At 34.1% G+C, this 23,828-nt stretch overlaps 1 protein-coding gene across 1 annotated transcript in view; it reads left to right on the top strand.

Annotated features, from left to right (window-relative positions):
- ADAMTS20 (ADAM metallopeptidase with thrombospondin type 1 motif 20) overlaps positions 1 to 23,828 on the top strand; it is a 184,791-nt gene that overhangs the window by 121,935 nt on the left and 39,028 nt on the right. The window contains exon 28 of the mRNA XM_059682616.1: positions 665 to 841. Coding sequence (XP_059538599.1) covers positions 665 to 841 — 177 coding nt within the window. The remainder of the gene's footprint in view (positions 1 to 664; positions 842 to 23,828) is intronic.

The raw sequence follows: 23,828 nt of genomic DNA, 5'->3' as shown, positions 1-23,828 counted from the left end.
TCAGTGCATGTCATAGCGACTGGTCGACTGGTTGGCTGTCTGCCCCCTGGTGGTCAGTGCACATCATAGTGAGCGGTCATTAGCATATTACGCTTTGATTGGTTGAATAGACAACCAGACACTTATCATATTAGGCTTTTATTATATAGGATGAGAACTTTTAACATATTGATACACTTCCTGCCAGACTTCTGTTTTATAGTGGTCTAGAAATAGGGTCATATTACCTAGGCTGCTTTGCCACCTGCTGTCTTTATGTAATATATACTGAACATCTTTCCATGTGTATAAATTTAGATCTGCCTTATTAGCTTTCATAGCTACAGAGTAATCTATTGATAAGACACTGTACATTATGTAGTTAAAACTTATTACTTAAGTAAGTCAGTTTTACCAGGTCCTTAACCTAGCAAGAGTCTATATTATAGATCCTTCATATTTTATTGAACTATCTTATGGTACTAATTCTCAAAATATTGTCAATTTTTTTAAATTATAGAAGCAATACTTTGACTTACTTTTTGCCCAGGAAGAAATGTTGACAATTATGAAGAAAGGATAAACTTTAAACTGTAGCATTACTAATTATATATTAAACATTGAATAAAGCTATATCATATTCTCTTTCAAGCCACATAGTTTTGAATTTTCTTCTTATTTTTAGTGTACACAAACATGTGGAGGAGGAATAAAATCAAGATTTGTAATATGTCAATTTCCCAACGGCCAAATGTCTCAGGAGCAAAACTGTGAAATCTTGAACAAGCCACCTAGCGTGGCACAGTGTCATGTTCATGCTTGCCCTGATGATGTCTCATGGCATCGGGGACCATGGAATTCGGTACGATAGTATTCTTCTTCTTAACCTTGGTGTTTTGTTTTACTGTGTCCCTTTTACTTTCATTTCCTTTTTTATGAATTATGATGCACACTATGTCTTCTCATTATTTTTTAAGGAGATCATTGGTCATCTTGGCTTGTGTTATTAAATATGATAGTTTGGAAGTACAATCTATTCAATTTCAAGTACTGTAATATATATATAATGGTTTTATATGTATTTATTTTTTTACAAGTGAATTTTGAACCATAGTCCTATTCTAATTGAAATATTTTACTCTGGCACATCTTTCGCTTGCCCTCTAATCAAAAATGTTTACTATTTACATTTGTATCTAATGTTAATGTTGTGCTTGTAATAATGGCAAATTAAGGCGGTGTGTTGAGTGCATAACTGTATGTGGCTTTCTTTTGTCTGTCAATGTCTAGTTACTGATCCAAAAGCAAATAACATTCTTTAAAACCTTGTTTTTACCATTGTTAAACTTAGTATTTTGCTTTGAAATGTGAAAATATTATATAAAAGATAGAGAATTTTACATTGCTAAAGTAAATTAATTGTTTACAGCTTGTTACATACATCATGGAAAAGTATGATTTATATAGTAATTTATATGAAAATTAATTTCTTCCACTGTGTGGAGTTACTGTGTTTTGGGGATGTTTTATTTTTTTTGTTTATTTTTTGGAGCCATAGACAAAATTTGTAAATATCGTTTGTGAATGGTTTATTTTTTCTAGTATTTTTCAAATATTCAGACTTTGAAGAACAATTAATTTATATATATATTTTGAAATTAGCATTTTGGTCACTTTTGATATTTTAAATCATGAATAGCCAAGTACACTTCTTTCAGATGAAAACTGATTTGAGTCTATAATCTATTTATAATTAAATTTATACAACTAAACTACAACTAATTCTGCATTTGAAAAATAATTATAACTCTGGTTTTATAACCAATTTTGATGTGTACAGTTGTTTTTCTTTGTCCAAGTCAAAGCGTTACAGTGATAAGTAAACCCATGTTTCCACTTACGCTATTTGAGAAGTACTAGTAGGTCATGTTCTAATTTAGGCAGAAATTCATCTTTACAATCAAAGTGTGACTGATGATATAAAACAATAGAACATTTTAACTTCATAGGAGGATCTTAAAGTTAAGTTGTGCATCAGAGTACCATCATTTTGTGGGAATTAAAGAAAGGCATATTTTGCCATAGAAAACATCTACATGTATACTTCATATAAAGTTTACTGACCATCCCTAAGCCAGTGGTTCTCAACCTTCTGGCCCTTTAAATACAGTTCTTCATGTTGTGATCCCAACCATAAAATTATTTCCGTTGCTACTTCACAACTGTAATGTTGCTACTGTTATGAATTGTAATGTAAATATCTGATATGCAGGATGGTCTTAGATGACCCCTGTGAAAGGGTCATTCGACTGCCAAAGGGGTCCTGACCCACAGGTTGAGAACCGCTGCCCTAGGCTCTATGCTACAGAGATAGTAAAGACGTTTCTTACTCCTGTGGAGTGTACAATCTAGTTGGAGAGATTTAAAATACTATAGAAACAACACAAAAAGGTATCATTTTTTGTTAGCCATCTTAGGCTGAAAATTCACTTTCTCTTTTCTAGATCTCTATACTTTCTTTCATCTTATTGGTTTTAGTTTGCAAGAGTAGGCCTTAATAAGGCTATGGATTGCCCTCTTGGAATTTTGCCCCAATTAGGAAAGCAGACTCCTAACCACTAATTAGACATTGAATCGTAATGGCATTTGTTTCTGAGCACAAGGTTTTATTTTCCCTACTCATTCATGGCTTCATTAATTCTCAGAGCATTAAACATTTACATAATGTCTTCTTCTTTAGGCTAGTTATTGAAGTACCTAAAAAATCAGTGTTTTTGAGTTTGATTTTCTACAAAAGGGGTCAGCAAACTACAGCCAATGGGTTAAATCTGGCCTACAGCCTCTTTCGTAAATAAGTTTTATTGGAACACAGTGAAGCACGTTTGTATGTGTTATCTATGCTGCTTTTGCACTATAAAGCAGAGATGATTAGTTGCAATAGAGACTGTATGGCCCTCAAGGCTGAAATATTTACTATTTGGCCCTTTCTGGGAAAAGTTTGCTGACTTCTGTTTTATTTAATAAACTTTAAAATGCTTTTAAAATTTAACATAAAATGTAATTATAGTTATATAGAATATTAGAATTATAAATGTTCATTTGGGGTCAGTTTTAGATTTTTTAACTCTTTGTTTCATTTTTTAAAACAACTTAAGGTCTATCAACCTTCTCTATATAGTCACTGTAGTATTCACAGAATTTTATTCCAGGTTTATGACATATAATTGGTCTTTATCATCAAGTAAGTTTAATGTGAACAGTGTCACACATTTACATATTGTGTTGGAATACGTGATATTCCAATATATTTGTGTCATGCTTGTTTTTGTATGTAAATGATATCATAAGGGAAAAACCTTGAATGTTCATTAAAGTCCTGTGAAGATGACGTCTTCAGTCTCACAAAAACAAATGAACAAGGAAAGAATAATAACCACAAATTACAAATAGTAAGGCATAAGTACACAATTCATTGCTTACTTCATATTTATTCCAAATGGAGTTCATTGAATGATTCAGTCTTTGCACTAATGAAGAAATGTAATCTTTATTTTTCTGATAAATTGAAGGTGAATTTTAAAAATCACAAATGTTTATATCAGAATTTTTACAAACTTATTTATTTACCTTTATATGTATTTTATATATATATATATATATATATATATATATATATATATATATATATATATAATCACTAGAGTTCCTGGATTTCTTTTATTATATGAAGAATTTCACTCCTTAAATTAGCCTTTTATATTAAAAGGGTTTAAGGAATCTGAAGTTTTGTTAAAGTTAGATATAACCTTTTACCTCTTTCAGTTTTGCTACATATTAGCCAAACTTCAGAATACCTCTTATTAACATATCAGTTTAATATTCTTTCATGGATAATTTTAATTTTAACAGGTCCCGTTCACTAGATTAGAAAACTAAGAATGTGTATGTATACGTATGTGTATACATATACATATATATCAATGTCATGAAATCTCAGAAACACTTTTCATTTTAAAGCAAAATTAAATCTATGAAGTGCTAAATCATTAAAATGTAACTAAATTGTTACTGTACATTTAAATTTTCTCCATGTTGTGGGAAATCTTGTAATAACTTACAACTATGATTAAAGAAAGGAATAAATAAGTCTTAACCTATGTCTGTTAATTTAATGATTACTTTTTGGGATTAGTCAATGTAAAATGATTGTATTTTAACCCTTGTTATTAATAACATGTGTTGTGGCTTTGTGCTTTGCATAATTCATATGTATATGTTGTATTTTTACTCCTTGGATTAATACCTAAAATGTTTTAAGTCACTGAACAAATCTTTTGTTGTAATGAATGCCTCCTTTCTTTTGGTGGTATATTTTCCTTAAATAACAACTTTTCATTTCTATAATTAAACATTTAATTGTTGAATAGTACATGTTTTTCTAATTTTACTTAGTATATTTATAAGCTGCTGCTATTTTTAAGATAATTTTTTAGAAACTAACATTGATATTAAAAATATATGATTTGTTGTTTAGTTATTAATTTTTAAATACTAGAAATTTTATAATTTCCTTTTATATGTTATAAACAATAAAAATTTGATACAGAGTACTTAGTACATTAAAAATAAATGTGCTTATGATCAAGATAGTCTTTAAAAGGTAAGTGAATTTTTACTTTCTCTTTCATATATATATATGAAATATTACACATACCAATCAAACTGTTGCAACAAATGTTCTTTAAATAAATTTATATTAATCTCTGTATCTCTGTATTTTCCCACTAAGTCTCATTTAAGTGATTCATTTTCCTACATGTTTTTATTCCCTACATAGAATGAAATTATATTTGATAAGACAAATAATGAGTGCTTCAGTGTGTTCTGGGACTGGTGATGTGCCTAGAAGAAGTAAAGAGAGTATTCTTTTCCATTAAAGATTGTTGTTGTTGTTTTCGCACAAAAATAAGAAAATTGTTTTTAAAAAATGAAAGTTCAATACTTGAACCCTCTTGATTCTGGCACTTTCCTTCAAAGTGTTGGTTTTTTTTTTTAAAGAATAGACTTCTGTAACATCTTGTAACTTATATATATTACATACATATATATAACATATATAAGAGTGTGTGTGTGTGTATATATATACATATAAATTTCTATATAAAATATAGTGTGTATACTAAATATATATACAGAATGCAACAGAAGCACTTCCAGAAGTGATTAGTGGTAGCAGCACACACCCAGTAAATCTACAGTTTTGATTTTAACAGCTTTGTGTAACAAAAGAACATTGAGGGTCTGAAAAGAGGGGTTAGGTTGCTTGAGTCAACTGCTATTATGTGATTCAGTGACCCTTATATATTTTTATAATATATTTATACATTGCAAACATATTTTATATATAAGTATATTTTGTGATTTGCAGAATATATACAAATGTGGATTTAAAAATATAAGGTGATTATATAACAAACATAATTTTTACTTTATGAATAACACTTTTCTCTCACTGAAGTATTGTTATAATTTATCTCATTTTTAAGAAAATGATAGAATGTTTTATTAATTTTGAAAATCTTATATCAACACTATTACAGCAGTTCAAAAATCTGGTTGTTTCAATATGTGATATCAGTAGCTTCCATAGCTGAAAAATTACCTTGCAAAAATACACACCTTCATAAAGCCACGTTTATCACTAATGCTCCTTTCATATACTAGTAAGTGATTTTAAATCCAGTATACTAATTATTCAAAACATTTGTTGAAATTTGTCTCACAAATTTTCAATTTTCCCTGATGTCATTCAGTTCTTGAAGTACTGGAAAGAGTAATATTTTTTTTTTATATATATTTTATTGATTTTTTACAGAGAGGAAAGGAGAGGGATAGAGAGTTAGAAACATCGATGAGAAAGAAACATCGATCAGCTGCCTCCTGCACACTCCCTACTGAGTAGGTGCCTGCAACCAAGGTACATGCCCTTGACCAGAATCGAACCTGCGACCCTTGAGTCTGCAGGCCGATGCTCTATCCACTGAGCCAAACTGGTTAGGGCAAGAGTAATATTTTTATATTTTAACAAATGGCATTCAAGTTTAATACAACTTTGAAAGATTTGGAAGCTACTTAAACAGATGAGAAAATTTTCCTTCAAAGTTTTAAATATATGCATTTCTGAGAGTTTTTTATAGTTGGCATGCTGTTAATGATAACATCATGTAATACTAGAAATTAGTAAAAATTTTCCAAAAACTTTCTCATTCACTCTTAAATATCTTGTTTACCTTAAAGGATAAAAGATGGGTCTTTTTTAAAAAATTATCTATTAAATATCACATTTTTATAACTGTCATAGGAAAAAAATTAGCAAATGTGGAACAAGCTTCTTTTTGTAGTGGAAAAATTAGAAAAGTCATGATAATTATGAGATCAGTCAAGTTTGTGTTTAAAGAGAGTAAAAAACTTGGACAATGAGCCAATTTAATTTGAGAGCATTGGGATTACAAACTGCAGGTTCAGGGCCCATTTGATGAAACATAACTTGATTTTGTATATTAGTCTCATGTAAAAGGATGTAATTTTGCTTTCATCAAGAGAAATGTAAACTTTCATTTACCAAAAGAATTTGAAGATATTCTTAAGACTGCTGAAATGTTAACTATGAAGTTTATCCTAGATCTTGTAGTTGAGTGAGTTGTGGGGTTAGAATGCCTAAGCTCGAGTCCACTGCTATTTTGTAACTGAGTGACCTTTAGCAATTTACTTAACATTTCTTAGAGATTATTTTCATAGACTAGAAATAGTAGCTACCTAAAGAAGACATTTTATTAGGGTTCAATGGAACAATAGGTAAAGTGGTTGGCATGGAGCGTGCTACAAAAAGGCTCAATATATTTTGCTTATCATTATCACTTACCCAATAATAAGTAGATATTTCCTAGGAATTCACCCAGGAGCTAAAAATCCAAATGCAGTAGCTAAAGCTAATAACACGAGAGTCACTGAAGCAAGTTATATTCTAGTATGAGAGAAACCAGTTTGAACTGGAGTGTCTTTTTTTTTAATTTTTATGGAAATAAAATAACCAGCAGATTTGAAGTCATAAAGGTACAGTTTAGTGAATTTCCCAAAGTGAACACACATGTGTAGCCTGCACCGAACCCAAAAATAGTGGCCCCAGAAATTCACCCACGTATCCCCTTAAAGTCACCCACAAGGTAACCCCTATTCTGACATCCAATATCATAGGTAAGTTGCCTGCCTTTGAACTTTATCTAAACGGAACTTAATTTGCTTGTGAGAGAAGCAATGTTGGGTTTGTGAGATTCATTCATGTGTGTAATTTTAGTTTCTCATTGCAATCGAGTATTGTATAAATTGAATAAATATGATTTGTATGAATATTTATTTTCTACTTGACAAGCATTAGGGATTGTTTTTAATTTGGGACTTACAAATAATGCTGTTAGGAATGTCTTTTGGTGAACATGCATATGTAGATCTATTGGATATGTAGCCAGGAGTTGAAATGCAGGATTTTAGTGTATGCATATGTTCAGTTGTAGTAAATTGTATCAGACAGTTTTTAAGGTGGTTGTATGAGAATTCCAATTGTTCCACATCCTTGTCAACACTTGGCATTATCAGACTTTTAAATCTTAGTGATTCCAGTAAAGGTATGGTGGTATTTCTTGTGTGGTTTTAATATGTATTTTGTGATGCCCAGTTAAAGTGCCTCTCCTTATTACCACAGAATTCTTCTTTTCTGAAGTACCAGTTGAAGTCCTTTGTCTGTATTTTTATTGAATTTTCTGCTTTATCTTATTGACTTGTAAGAGTTAAATTTTTGCTCAGAGTATAAGTCCCTTGAGGGATAAATGTATTGAAGAATAGCTTACATTTCAGTCTTCTACTGTCATTCAGTCTCAGCCATAGCTCCTAAGAAGTAGCAATAGTACAGGAGTTTCCACTTCTTGCCATTAAGTACGTAGATGAGTGACTCAGAGAAAATTAAAATAGGCAAATATGAGGAAAATAGCTAATGTCTATAGTGAATGTTTATTTTTAATGACATAAAAGAAAAATTTTGAAAAGTTACAACTTCCTACTTTGCTATTTTAAGAGAAGAACAATTAGCCAGTTTCTTTTCCAATTATTTTTTTAAATCCCTATTTATAATCTTCATGAGTTTCTATTTTAATTCATTCAGGAGATGTTTACATAGCAGTTACTGTGTATTAGTGATATCTACTAGATGTGGAGAGTAAATCAGGACATAATATTGATGGTACAGCAGGTAAGAAAAAAAATTAAAAGATATATTAAAACAGATGATAAATTATTTTTAGACTAATGTTCCATTTATTTATATTTAATCTTTATGTTAAAAGTATTATATATGTCCCTTATTTTCCCCCATTGACCTCTTCTAGCCTGCCCTCACCTCAGGGCTTCACCACCCTATTGTCTGTGTCATATATGCATGCAAGTTCTTTGGTTGATCTCTTCCTACCTACAGACCTCCTTTTAATGAAATATTTATTAACTAGAGGCCTGGTGCACAAAAATTTGTGCACTTGGAGGGGGGGATCTCTCAGCCCGGCCTGTGCCCTCTCACAGTCTGGGACCCCTCGGGAGATGTCCACCTGCTGGCTTAGGCCCACTCCCCAGGGGATTAGGCCTAAGCTGGCAGTCAGACATCCCTTTGGTAGCCCGGGAGCCCTTGGGGGATGTCCACTTGCCAGCTGGGAGCAGGCCTAAGCCGCAGTCGGACATCCTTAGCGCTGCTGAGGAGGCGGGAGAGGCTCCCACCACCACCGCTGTGCTGCCAGCCATCAGCCTGGCTTCCTCCATTGCCAGAGGCAACCCAAGCCTTCTGCTCACTCTAGCTCCATGGCCGCTGCCATCTTAGTTGGATTAATTTGCATACTTGTTCCTGATTGGCTTGTGGGCATGGGTTGTGGGGGTAGCAGAGGTACAGTCAATTTACATGTTTCTATTTTATTAGATTAGATGACAAGAAGCACCACTCTAAGCTAAACAACATATAACTAACAATATAATTGAAAATACTGTATCAAAAAGTCAGAATTCTGCGAAGGAAAACTTGGATGCAGTAATTAAAATTGTCAGCAAAAGACTTGCCAACAGTAGAACCATTTCTATTTCTAGCCTGTAATATTTTTGAGGAAGAGTTATAAACATACAGGTGTCCCCCCAAAAAAATGTATACACCCTTTAGCAGCTGATAGCTCAATTTTGAAAATGAAATCTATTTTAATAATACTGCCTTTATTGGTATTCTAAGTGTGTATATACATTTTTTGAATACCTTATACGTTGAGAAAAGGTTTCTTCTAAAGTAGTAAATTTAAACCATAAACAAGCCCAAATATATTTAATAGGTAGAACCAGAAAGGATTTTGTGTGATTAATGATTAATCATTCTGCTTTGGGATGTCATTCAGTGTAGTATGAGAATTAAAATGTACATGTTATACTGTATAAATGATAATGTATATTCTGTGAAAACATATTCTTTTTGAGACTGAAAGAATAAAAGGAAATTTATATTGCCACACCAATAAAAACTAACTCTATTCTGCCACCAGACAGAGTTCACATCCTTGCATCTGAGGGAAACTTCTTTACTCTTTATTCGTGGGCCATAGAATTTTCACATCTAGGAATAGGGAAGATAATCAGGCATGGCACTTCTCTCACTCAGGGACATTTCTTCAGAGTCAGGAAACAAGCTCAAAAATAGTAGTTCATAGGGGAGCCTGTGTCCATGTCAACATTTCTCTGCTAAACTTGGCAATATCTCAATTTTAGATGAAACCAGGAGGAGGCCCTTCTTATCTCTACAGGGCACCATGTAGAATCAGAACAACAGCAGCAAACACTATGAAGAAAGATCTATTGCACGAAGCTCTTCGTTCGTTGTTACCTAAAGATCATTCAACTCTACCTCATTCCGATAAAACAGATTGAATATTTAAAAGATCTTTATATGGATACTAGTGGCCCAGTGCATGATATTCGTGCACGGGGGAGAGGGGTTGCTCAGCCCAACCTGCACCCTTTCCAATCTGGGAGCCTTCAGGGGATGTCCAACTGCCAGTTTAGTTCCACAGGGATCGGGCCTAAACTGGCAGTTGGACATCCCTCTCGAAATCTGGGACCTCTGGCTCCTAACCACTCACCTGCCTGCCTGCCTGATCCCCCTAAATGCCCTCCCCTGCTGGCCTGGTCACCCCTAACTGCCCTCCCCTGACAGCCTGGTTGCCCCTATTAATTTTTTTTTTTTAGTCTTATCCCCTTCACACACAATTGTATTTGACTTATTGGCTTCTCCTCACACAATTTTTCTCTCTCCTTTATGTAACACTTTTTTTTCTACTGACTCATCATTTATAAACTTTTCTTTCCTCCTTATTTCCTACTTCTGTTCATCATCCTTCTTCCCATCTTTCTCCTACCCTCCCCCCCTCCCTCCCCACATTCCTTCTTTCCTTTATCTTTACCCCTGCCCTCGTTCCCTTTTCCTTCCTTCCCACCTTAATTTTTTTCTTCACTTCCTCCCTGAGACCTGCTTTGCTCCTTCCCCCATTTCTTCCTTCTTCCCATTCGCCTTTTAAGCTCTACCAGCTTCCCTTTAAAACTTTTCTTCCCTCCCTCTTTCTCTCTCATCCACATTCTTCTCTACTTACTTCCACTGTTTTAATATCTATCTACCTAATTATTCACTATCATTTATATTTTTTTTATTTTCTGACTCTTATTTTTAAAATCTGTCCCCAGTACACAACTATACTTGATTTTCATTATAGCTCCTACAGTTCACTCATACATATTCTTTCCTTCTTTAACTCTGCTCTCTACTGACTCCTTTATAAAGTTCTTCCCTCCCTCCTTCCCTTCTTAAAGCTTCCATTGGGGGTGGGGCGTTAACCCCCAGCCCAAGGCTCAGCTCCGGCCAGGTGTTCACTGCCCCCTCTTCCCTGGCCTCCCCACCGCTGTCCTGCTCCCATTCCCTGCCCGGGACAGCCAGCCCAGTGAGGGTGGCTGAGGCCGCGCGCTCTGGGCTCTGCTGCTGCGAAGCAGGAGCGCCTCCACCCAAAAGGCCTTGGACCATCCTCCACTCCATCCCGGACCCGTGGGATATATGTATGTAACCGTCACCCAAGGACACAGAGAGAGAAAGAGAGGGGCCAGGAGAGTGAGAGAGAGAGAGAGGAGAACATCAATTGGGCCTTCAGGGGTAGGGGGCGCGGCGAGAGAGAGAGATCAATTGGGTCTTCCATATGTGCCCAACCAGGGATCAAATCCACAACCTAGGTATGTGCCCTGACTGGGAATCGAACTGGCAACCTTTTGGTGTACAGGATGACACTCAACCAACTGAGTCACTGGCCAGGCTGTTCATAGATTTTTTTCTACATGGCATTCATTCATTCATTGTAAGCATTTATTAATGAATGAAACTCAAGATGCTACATTTTGAGAGGGTCATAACAAAGGAGATAGGGGTAATTAAAGAGTTGGACTAGGTAGATAAATTTAACCAGGAAAACAAAAAGAGAAAAACAGCTGTCTTCAAATATTTTCCCTGTGAAATTGGATATAGTCTTACTCCAAGGTGTAGAATAAGAATTACAGGTGAATATTTCATATATGTATATCAGTTTCAGCTCAAAATGAAGAACAGTAATCATATAGTTTTCCTCAAAAGAAATAGCCACTTCTTTTCCCTGTATCTTAAAAAAAAAAAAAGTACAGCCCTAACCGATTTGGCTCAGTGCATAGAGCATCGGCCTGAAGACTGAAGGGTCTCAGGTTCCATTCCAGTCAAGGGCACATGCCTGTGGGGCTTGCAGGAGGCAGCCCAGTCAATGATTCTTTCTCATCATTGATGTTTCTCTCCCCGCACCCCTCCTCTCTGAAATCAATAAAAATATATTTTTAAAAAGGTAAATTTTTTTATTTGTGCAAATCTCAAAATGTGTTTAGTAAACCCTCACATTTAATTAATAACTTAGATGATTATAGATTGAAAATTTCCTTCAGGGTTTCTAAGGCATTACCTTATCCTCTAGCAATCTCAGCTATTATGAAGTCTGGTAATCTGATTCCCAGCCTGTTGTATATACCTTTTTTCTACACCTGAGCCACTGAGGCTTTTGGTTTCTTCTCTTAATCCCTAGTGTTCTGATACTTCATGATGAAGTGAATTAGTGTTTTAAAATTTAGTTTGCTAGGCATTCTGTAGGTCCCTCCATTAAGGAGACTGGTGTTGAGAAATTGAGTGTATTATTTCTTAGATAATTTCTATGCAAATATTTTCATTGTTCTTTCTTGAACTCTTTCTAGTTAATTATTAGAATTCTTGGATTGACTCTCTAATTCTCTTGTTTTTATTTCCCCATTTTAATATCCCTGTCATTTGTTTTTACTTGATGGTAAGTTGTCAGTGCCTAACCCATTTACTGAATTATTTACTTTAGTTAAAATATTTATAACTATCAAAAGATTTTTCTTGCATTCTGATTGTTATTTTTTGGGGGTCACAGTATTGTATTCTTGTTTTATCCATACAACATCTACTCTCTGTCTCATTAATTACAGTTTTGTTCTATTTTGAGGGGGAATTCTCTCATTTGCCTCTTCATCCCTGGGACCCTTTCTTTAGGGTGCGAGTGAGTGGTTTTCTAGTTTTCTTATTAAAGCTTTTCTTCAAAAGTTGATGAACCTCTGCAGCTCATTCTTGTTTAACAGTAAAACACTAGGGAATTCATTGAAAGCTCTGCAATTACATAGAGTTCAGTGACTGATGATTTTCCGTGCGAATCAATATTTGTCAGAGAAGAACCCCTAATGCCCTGTTTGCGAGGAAGGGTGGTACAGGCAGAGAGACAATGGGTCAAGATTCAATGTGAGAAATTCCCTTATTTTAACCCCAGCATCCCCCACTCAAGCCCAAGCAGTTTAAGTTCCCCAGGAAACAGGCCCCTATCTGGCTGCAGAGTAGAGGCATGGCAGCACTACTTGCATCCGGGTGCTGAGCCTGGGGGCGGGTGGGGGTGGGGGTGGGGGTGTTGGATACAAGGTGTCCTTGCTTCACATTGACCTCTCTTTTGTTTTCCTCTCTGCTTCTTCTGAGGTTGCTGAAACCTATTTTATTTACTTTGACTTTGTGGGTTGAAAACAATTGAGGAGAAGACATGAATACGTATGGTCATTCACTCCACTGTTTTCAACGGAAACTGTTTTATTGTTTTTTAACCCATTATCTATTCACCTTCTATTTCACTTTCTCTACCTTCTCCTCGCTCTGGAAATAACTTGAAGTGTGTCTGATGTGTTTTTCACCATCGAGGTAAACAGTCCCCGTCCCCCCCCCCTCCCCCGCCCCTGCGCGCCAGGGCAACAGACAGGATCTTCCTGAAATTCCATTGGAGTGTTTACCCTCCTTATCTCACCACAGAATGAGTTCTCACTGTAAGAGTCCTGATCATATTCCATTCAAGTGTTTACTAGAGGAATCCAAGCCACAGTTATATTTCCACTATCTCTTTTATATTTCCTCAGTATTTGGGAAAGGAAGGAGAATGGAGGTTTCGCATGCATTTGGAATATTGAGTTAAGCACTGTTTTAGGTTCAGTCATAGGTTCCCTTTAATCTCACTCCTGCACTGAGGTATAGGTATTATTACTACCACTTTAAGATAAGAAGACGGAGGACCAGCAAAGTTAAGTATAAGCATCTACAAGGTTGCTCAGCCACTGACAGTTGAGAGTCAAACGTAAATTTTGTTATTCCAGATTCCAGGCCCTTTTTATTATACTATTCTCTACTCCTTAGTAGTAAATACTATACCCCCCCACCTTAAATTTTAACACAAATAATTCATACTTATCTTAAGATAATTTTTAAATTAGCTTTAATTCCCTGAAATATTAAATCAATCCCTAAAACATTCTTGCTTCAAAACTTTTATTGCATATGATAAAGAGACACAATTATGTGGAATGGCGCATTTTAATTTCAGCTCTGACTTTTCCTTTGTTGAAGTATTGATAGAGCTCTCTTTTTATTTCTCATCTGAGAGTTCTCTGTGCATATTCCTTTCAGATCTTTATAGCCCTACTGAAAAGCAAACTTCTTGGCTTTATTTCTGTTAACTCCCACAGCTAGTACGAAAACATTTGTAGAAACGTGGAATGGTAAATCCTGCTATTCTGCTGGCACTTGATTTTAAGAATTTTGTAAATGTTACCATAGTCACTAGTGCCTTAAAAGTAAAAAATAAAAAATTAAAAAGGTATGCTTTTGTTATTTCCCTGGTGTCTTACCTTTCTCTGGTCCGCCCACACTGGATAGATGGATGTGCTCTGTTTCCTACAGGGAGGCAGATGCTCCTGAATCTGACGGAGGCTCCTTGCGGGGGGGGGGAGGTGACGCAAAAATAGGGTTTTCATCATGGGATGTGCCATATGGTCTTACAAGTCCCGTGTGCTGTGATTTGTATAAAGACATCCAGAAAAAGTAAATTCACCGTATTGGCCCCAAAAGGATAGTTAAAACTAGACAATATTTATATTATTCTCACACGGGCAATAACATTTTGTCCCTCTTAATCATATAATTATAAAGATTTGTGTTATTCAATGAGTCAATAAAAACTCCAAACAGGAACTCTTTAGATTAGTTCCACTTGCTAAACAGATTTTATAGAAGAGTTTGAAATGTGTATTACCCCTTTGTAGTACAAACAAACTGCATACTATTAGAAAGGTAAAAGAATGAATTACCAGTTTTAAACGAATGGCAGTTTTCCTGAGTGTTTCTTGTTACAGATGGTGCTTAACATTTTGAATACAAATCACAATTTCTGTTGCTTCTAGCAAATAAACATTCAGTACTGTTTGCAGATTCATAATTATTGTTTATCATATCTTACTATTGGACAAAACTAACCTAATAATAGAGTAATTATCAAATAACTGGGTGACTTTTCATGCTGATTTATTTTATGTGTGGGAAATAATATTGTATGATAAGTGAACATTTCTGTATAAAGTATTTGCCTGAGTTATTGCAACTTTCATCCAGGTTTTATATTTGAAAATGAAGATAATCACAAAACTTTTCCAAAGTCATAATTTAGACAATATTAACAATTAGATTGTAGTAAAATATCTTTAAATATTATTTCCAGTTGAATAAGCCATATTGCATTGACTAGCTTAAAACTTTAAATCTACTGTGGGTATCTAAATCTATACACATATATGTTCAAAAGTAAAATTTTAGAACATAAAATAGAAGACAATTTTACAATTCCAGTATTATAAAGATATGAAAATAATGAAAGTTTACAGGATGTTATTAAGCATATATTTCTTTGACCTTTAAGTTGGAACTCAACATTTTTTCAAATGAATCTGCCTTAAAATTTTTTAAATGTCTGAAGGTTCCAGTTTTGCATATAATCAGATGCAATGCAATAGAATAAAATATTTCAATGGTGAATCTTTTTAAAACCAAATGCTGTCTTGGTTTATTAAAGCTGTATAGTCAAAGGATGTCTGTAACAGGTTAAAAAGGAAAATTTCAAACTCCATTAAACTTTAAAACTTAAGTATAATCTTTCAGGAAATACTATGAATGGGGTCCCTGTTGATAGATTTAGTATCTCACTCCTTAGTGCACATATGTGTTGAATTAAAGGAACAGTAGCAGCAGTATTTTATAGATTTGACACTCTATCTTAATGTGCATATTTTACCCTTTTTTGTTTGTTTTTGTTTAAATAGAGGAATACCTTACTCACTGTGGATGTTTTACTCTAACTACTTTAATGTCTTACTTCTCTAATTATTGAGGAGCTCAGTTTAAAAATATTCCAACACTGTATATAATGCCCTTAATTACAAAGCAGTTGTATAAAACTTCTATCTAAGATTCTACTGTAGTAAGAGGTTTTTCTCTTAGATATGTGGGTATCATTAGCTTCCTAAAGATTTCAAAATCATGTTGTTCCTGGGGCTTAGATATAGTCTCTGTTGTTATAGGCTTCTTAAAAATTGGAAAGAAAGAAAAAGCACGTATATGTATAGATGCATACATGCGTTAGTGTTTTATTCCACATAATATCTAATTTCTGGCCTATATTGACCTGAAACTCTATCAATTCCCTATTTAATTTGTCATTTCATAGACTTACCTTTTGTTTCATAATGGTATTATAAAGACATTTAACATAATCACCAAAACATCATTTAATAAAATCTTTACCAAAATAGCTACGATTAAAATTTTTCCATTAAAAAAGTTCAACTTTGCTACAAAAACATAAAATAGCTTGGTTTAGAAAAAGTGCTAAAGAAAAATAAATACTACATGTACCTATACTGAGAAATTCATTGATACCCTGGGCTTTTCCTGAAGACTAGGGTATTTCCTTGAGATGAAGGAAAACACTAGTTCCCTCAAGTTATTCCAAGAGAGACACTCTATACCTAATTATGTTTTAGCTATTCCAATATGTTTGTTTTAAAGTCAGAACCACTCCATTTTATGCATTTTAAATCGTTGCTTCTTATTCAGATGAATTTGTTCTGATGGAAATGATTTATGGTTTGTAATGAGAGGGTTAGACTTGTACTGTGTAATGATTACATTTCTGTTAGTTTAGCTCTCCTAAAGCAAAAATCGTGTGAATTCTTTGTCACGGGGTGGTAGGTTTTCCTTGGTTGTCTGAATAAGTTAGCTAATATCTGCCATGCAGTGAACAGTTGGGTAAGTGTGACATCCAGCTACATGTCTGTGAGCTTTTATGCCTTTTCGTTTATCCTCACCTGAAGATATTTTTTCCATGGATTTTTTAGAGAGTGGAAGGGAGGGGGAGAGGTAGAAAGAAATATTGATGTGAGTGAGACACATCTACTGGTTGCCTCCTGCACTCACCCAGACTGGGGCTGGAGGATCGAGCCTGCAACTAAGGTGTGTGCTCTTGACCTGAATCAAACCTGAGACCCTTCAGTCTGCAGGCCAATGCTCTAACCACTGAGCTAAACCAGTGAGGGCGGATGACTATGGACCTGTGATAGATGTCATATCTAGAAATAAAGTAAAAATTTGTTTCTTTACATTTACATGATTGATGACTTATGAGTTTTATGTTTTGAAAAAGCAATTAGAAAATTCCAAGTATTTTGAAAAGCAAAGTGAAAGTTATTAATAATACACCACTTATTTTTATATGGTTTAGTATTTTCTTGTTAGTCATTTTCTGGTCTAATAGCAACATTAAAAAACTAAAATTAAGGCAAATGACTGAGAGAAAAATTTATTATATTTATGACTAGTTAGATTATTTAGGATAGGTGAAAAACAAATTGCCATAATTCTTAACCATCTATGAAATGGTTTGTGACTAAGCAATATTGAATAAAATGTTTACAATAGTATTATCACATTTTGAAATATTCCATTTAACTTTAAATATTTTCCTGATCAGCAAATGGACAGGAGTGTTAAAAGGAGCAGTAGTTTTATTGTTATAAGATACCTCTAGTTCTAATTAATTGACCTTGAATGATTAACTGACCTCTGCTGATTTTATTTATTTTAACAATTTTTAAATTATAGTTGACATACAATATTGCATTAATTTCAGATATGCAACATAGTGATTGGGCGCTTATATACCTTACAAAGTTATTGCCACAATATGACTAGCACCCACCTGGCACTCTACACAGTCATTATGATATTATTGACCATATTCCCTAGGCCAGTGATGGTGAACCTTTAGAGCTCACCGTGTCAGCATTTTGCAAAACCCTAACTAAACTCTGGTGCCATGTCACATATAGAAATTTTTTGATATTTGCAACCATAGTAAAACAAAGATTTATATTTTTGATATTTATTGTATATATTTAAATGCCATTTAACAAAGAAAAATCAACCAAAAAATGAGTTCTCGTGTCACCTCTGACACGTGTATCATAAGTTCGCCATCCCTGCTCTAATCTATGGTTTACATCTCTGTGACTTATTTTATAATTGGCAGTTTGTACTTAATCCCTTCACATTTTCCACCCATTTTCTACCCACCTCCCATCTGACAACCATCAGTTTGTTCTTTGTGCATCTATTTCTCTTGTTTATTCATTATTTTTTATTTTAGATTCCACATATATGTGAAATCATATATTTGTCTTTCTCAGTCTGACTTATTTAGCATAATACCCTCTAGGTCAGTGGTCAGCAAACTGTGGCTTGCGAGTCACATGCGGCTCTTTGGCCCCTTGAGTGTGGCTCTTCCACAAAATACCACATGCGGGCGCGCATGTACAGTGTGATTGAAACTTTGTGGCCCATGCGCAGAAGTCGGTATTTTGTGGAAGAGCCACACTCAAGGGGCCAAAGAGCCGCATGTGGCTCATGAGCCGCAGTTTGCTGAACACTGCTCTGGGTCCATCCATGTTGTCGCAAATGGAAAGATTTTATTCTTTTTATGGCTGAGTAGTATTCTGTTGTGTATACCACATTTCTTTATCCATTTATCTGTGGATGGAAACTTAGGTTTGCCTCCATATCTTGGCTATTGTAAATAATTCTGCAGTGAACATAGGGTGTTTGGGACTTTTTCAGATAAACACCCAGAATTGGGTTTGCTGGGTCATATGGTAGTCCTATTTTTAAATTTTGGAGGCTTTTTCATAATCCGTGCACTGGACCTCTAGTAATTAATAAATGATAATAGAAGTATAAACTGTGTTTTGCATACTCACAACTATGAACTTACTTTTGTTCACCCTGTATTTGTGCTGATTGCCTCTTATTGGATACATCATTTGTAAATATCTTCTTCCATTCGGTAGGGTTCATTTTTGTTTAGTCAATGGTTTTCTTCAATAGTGCAAAAGCTTTTTAGTTTGATGTAGTTCCCCAATTGTTTATTTTCACTTTGTTGCATTTACCCTAGAGGCATATCCAAAAATATACTCCTAAGACCAATGTCAAATAGTTTATAACCTATGTTTTTCTAAGACTTTTATGGTTGCAGGTCTTATATTTAAGTCTTTAATCCATTTCAAGTTTATATTGTGTATGGTGTAAGAAGGCAGTCTAAATTTTTTGCATGTATCTGTTTAGTTTTCCCAGCACCATTTACTGAAGAGATTGCCTTTACCCAATTGTATTTTCTTACTTCCTTTATCATAGATTAATTTACCATATAAGCATGGTTTTATTTCTGGGCCCTCTATTTTACTCCATTAATCTATGTACCATACTGTTTGATTATAATAGTTTGTAGTATAGATTGAAATCAGGTAGTGTTATACCTCCAACTTTGTTCTTTCTCAATAGCTTTGGTTATTCAGGGTCTTTTTTGGTTCCATATATTTTTAGGATTATTCTAATTTTGTGAAAAATGCCATTTATATTTTGATAGGGATTGCATTGCATTGAATCTGTAGATTGCTTTGGGTAAATATTCTTCCAATTTATGAACACAGTATATCCTTCCAGTTATCTGTTTTCCTCCTCAGTTTATTTCATTATGTCTTATAGTTTTCAGAGAAGAGGTCTTTTACTTCCTTAGTTAAATTTATTCTCGGGTATATTATTCTTTTAAAAAATACATTTGATTTCATAGAGGGAGAGAAAGATAAAAACATCAATGATGGAGAGTCACTGATCTGCTGCCTCCTGCATGCCCCCTCCTGGGGATCGTGCCCACAACCCCGGGCATGTGCCCATGTGCCCTGACAGGGAATCTAACCATGACCTCTTGGTTCACAGGTCAATGCTCAACCACTGAGCCACACCAGCTGGGCTATGATTCTTTTTGATGCAATTGTAAATGGGATTATTTTCTTAATTTCTCTTTCTGATCATTTGTTATTAGTATATGAAAATACAACAGATTTATGAATATTAATTTATATCCTACAACTTTACTAGAGTTATAAATAGTTTTTTAGTGGAATCTTTAGGGTTTTCTATATATAGTATCATTCTATCTCAAATAGGGACTTTTACTTATTACTTTACAAGTTGGATGTCTTTTATTTCCTTTGCTTATCTGATTGCTGTGCCTAGGACTTTCAATACAATGTTCAATACAAGTGGTGAGAATAGGTATTCTTGTTTTTAGAGTTTTCTGAGTATGGCCATTTTCTTTATCCTTACCTAAATATTTATATGAAATAGATATTATTTTACCAAAATTACATATGAAAAATAGAGGTTCGATGATGTTAACTAAATTACCTATGGTTAGCCATCTTGTAAGTCTATAAAAGCCATTTTATGTATAACTAAGGTCAGGCTACTTTATTGCCTATTAAGGTATATACCAATTCTCTTAGTGTGTTTCCCACTATTGTCAGAGAGGGTGGTAAATCAGATAAACATAATAGTTTATGATAAAATACACACACACACACACACATGGCTTTCCATTTTCTAGACCTGAAGATAAATTTCATTTCCTTATTTTGTTTAGCAATTTAAGGTTCCAGAGTTAATCAGGCATCTCACAAATTAAATCAATTCATTCACTCTTCTGTAGTGTTTTTTTAAAATTCCCTTTCCCTTAAAAAATGGTTTTATTGATTTTAGAGAGGAAGGGAGGGAGAGAAACACCGATGAGAGAAAACATAAATTGGTTGCCTCCTGCATGACTACCACTGGGGATTGAACCCACAACCCAGGCATTGAACCAGGATTTGAACCCGTGACCTCTTGGTGCATGGGTTGACACTCAACCACTGAGACATACTGGTCAGGTTGTAATATTCTTAAATGTAAACAAATAAAGCAATAATCCACATTTCAAATATCAAAAGTAATCTTATACTGTAATATACAACTAAACTTTAAAATAAGAATAGAGTTATCTCAAAGTTAATCATATTCAAAGTGGACTGACTGATTTTAATTCTCACCTTGGTATTGAAAGTGCCAGGCAACCTGCATAACTGCAGAATCTATTACAATCTGAGGGCTTACAAATTCTACATTTGTTTCAAATGTCCTGTTTTCCATAAGTAGACATTTGTCTTCACCTATTTTATAGGAATGGTTAATGTAAGTTGCTTGCATTTAATGTTGCCACTTCTGAAGAGCATATCTACTATTCCATAGTAGTTATGAAAAAATCTGAGAATTTAAGATTATGTCAACTAAGAATGATAGAGGTGATCTTTAAGAAAAAAAAATCTTTGCATAAGAATACTTTGAATGAATTATACAGTATTAATAAAACTTTAAGGGACTAGGATGGTTTCTGAGGTATAAAAAATAAAAGATTGTTGGGGTACAAGAAAAAAGAACTGGCATGTTGGGTATTCCTACTAAATGGGGTGTTTTTGTGGAATCTTTACAACTCAGAATGTACTGTGGTTTGAGAGAGGGAGGGTAGCACGTCACTATTTATTTACAATAATATTGCCTCATTCCAACTAATACATCATTCTTGATATAACATGTTCTTTTTTTACTTAAATCCCTTCATGGATTTAATCAGATATGATAACGTAGTTATTTTTCTTCAAATATTGGAGAAAGCGAGCTCTGCTTTAAAAGCAAAACAAAGATATAATCTATGTTGCAATACTTTAATTTTCTATTTTTTTGTCTCTCCTCTAGAAGAACTTGAGTTTATTAACCAATAAATATTTTTCATGGAATTTAAAATGTTTTAATAAGTTATTTTATAGTTTACGAAAAACAAATAAGAATTGTTTATACCAAGGATTGGCCTCAGTTAATCAGCTGATATTTATTGTACTTGACATTTTGTGGGTGATCTAAAAGTTTCTTGGCCTACAGAAGGCTGGGTAGATGAAGCATGTGGCAAAAATGGAAAATGAAGTGATAAAAACAGAGTGAGCCTCAGACAGAAGAGTTCAGAGAACTGGAAGACTGATATGCGTTTACCCTAGCAATGGGGTTGACTCAGAGCTTTAAGGATAAGATTTAGAAAGCTGGGAAGTGAATAGTCAAGGTAAAAGGAAGTATCTGAATAAGGTACTGCTATTGAGTGACTATGTCACATTAAAGAGAAGTGATTATATCATCCCTGAGTAGAGCAAAGGTCGCATGATAGACAGTAAGGTTGGAAAGGTGCGTTAGCTGAAATTTGGTGGATGAAGAAAGCAAGGAAGTATACTAAGTTTTGGATTTTACTATTAAAGACAATAAAGAGCCTTTGTCAGTTCTTGAGGGATGAAGAAGAGAAAGAACTAAAGATGGCCTTGCCGAAACTGGTTTGGCTCAGTGGATAGAGCGTCGGCCTGCGGACTGAAAGGTCCCGGGTTCGATTCCGGTCAAGGGCATGTACCTGGGTTGCAGGCACATCCCCAGTGGGGGATGTGCAGGAGGCGGCTGATAGATGTTTCTCTCTCATCGATGTTTCTGACTCTCTATCTCTCTCCCTTCCTCTCTGTAAAAAATCAATAAAAAAATATATTTTTAAAAAAAGATGGCCTCAAGTTAGAGTATGTAGTTTTGTGGAGAATAATCTTAATTTTGATAGTGTATTGCAGTATCCAAGTTTACAGGCCACTCACAGATGCTGCCTATAGAGAAAAGTCTTTAATGTCTCCTCTTATGTTACATAGTTTTATAAGTGAATTGGTTATTCTTATAAGCAGTTTACTGCACACTTACTGAGTGATTCTTGGATTCTTGGAACTGTTAAAAGAACTCAGAATTTTGCAAAACAGACACACAGGAGCAGTATCTAGATAAGGCATATCGAAATATATAAAACTATCCATCTTTGTTCATCAACAAACCTACTTCTTCAAGACTGAGTTTAAATATTACTTTCTCCTTTAGTAATTATGAAATAACCCAGAGAGAAATGACCAGTTTCCATGAATTTCTTAAATCTATTATATTTTTTATTGTATAATTTTAATGGTCTTTAGTGTCTTGTGTTTTTTCTCTGAACTTTATTGGGTTTAATATTTAAGATATACCCTGCCATTATTAACTTAATAGGTGTATGTGTCATTTAGATTATGAGGACTTTGAGGGTAAATTTAGGGCAAAAGCAAGAGATGGTATTTAACGAATCTGCAATTCTTGGTATATTGTAGAAAGTGATATTTATAATGAATAAAATAATATTTCTTCATTTTTCACAAGTACTACTGTGTTGCCATAATTAATATCCACAACAATTACTACTTTTTAAAGATGGGTTAACATGGAGAGTAATGAATTTTCTTTTGTTCAAATGGTTACAATTTTAAAGTTAGAAAAAAATAACAACACACCTTAGGAGAAAAACTCTCTGCTCTGTGTGAATATGCATGTATACTCCCTGATAATATATGCTTAATACTTGATGATATATGATATTTTGGGTATAAAATATGTTATACTCTTTGAAAAATAAACAGTGAGCTAAAGAAACAGGCAGGGAAATGCTCAAGATATGTGGCCAAAATGAGTAGAGCATATAGATAGGTCTTGTAAAAGACAGTCAATCTCAGGAAAGAATGTACACTTAATACAGTAAAGGAGACCTGTAGATATTGTTCACAAATTAAGTGTGTTAGTAGAATGTAAAGGCTGTATGTGTTAATGGGAAGAGAAGAGAACATCTCAGATATGATAACAATAAGTCAATACTCAAGACAACAATTTAAATTACTTGTCTACACAAATGAGATTTAGCATTGCAGGTAATATAAAAAGTTATATTATTCCCAAACTATTTTTAAGTTACAATAGTTTAAGCATCGAATAATCTGTATTAGTCTAACAGTCTTTGAACTCAGAATATACATAAAATGTATAATGTATT

This window comes from Myotis daubentonii, chromosome 2 (assembly GCF_963259705.1).
Source record: "Myotis daubentonii chromosome 2, mMyoDau2.1, whole genome shotgun sequence".
NCBI classification, from domain to species: domain Eukaryota; kingdom Metazoa; phylum Chordata; class Mammalia; order Chiroptera; family Vespertilionidae; genus Myotis; species Myotis daubentonii.
The sequence above is the reverse complement of the archived record's forward strand: the minus strand, read 5'-3'. Positions and strand labels throughout refer to the sequence as shown.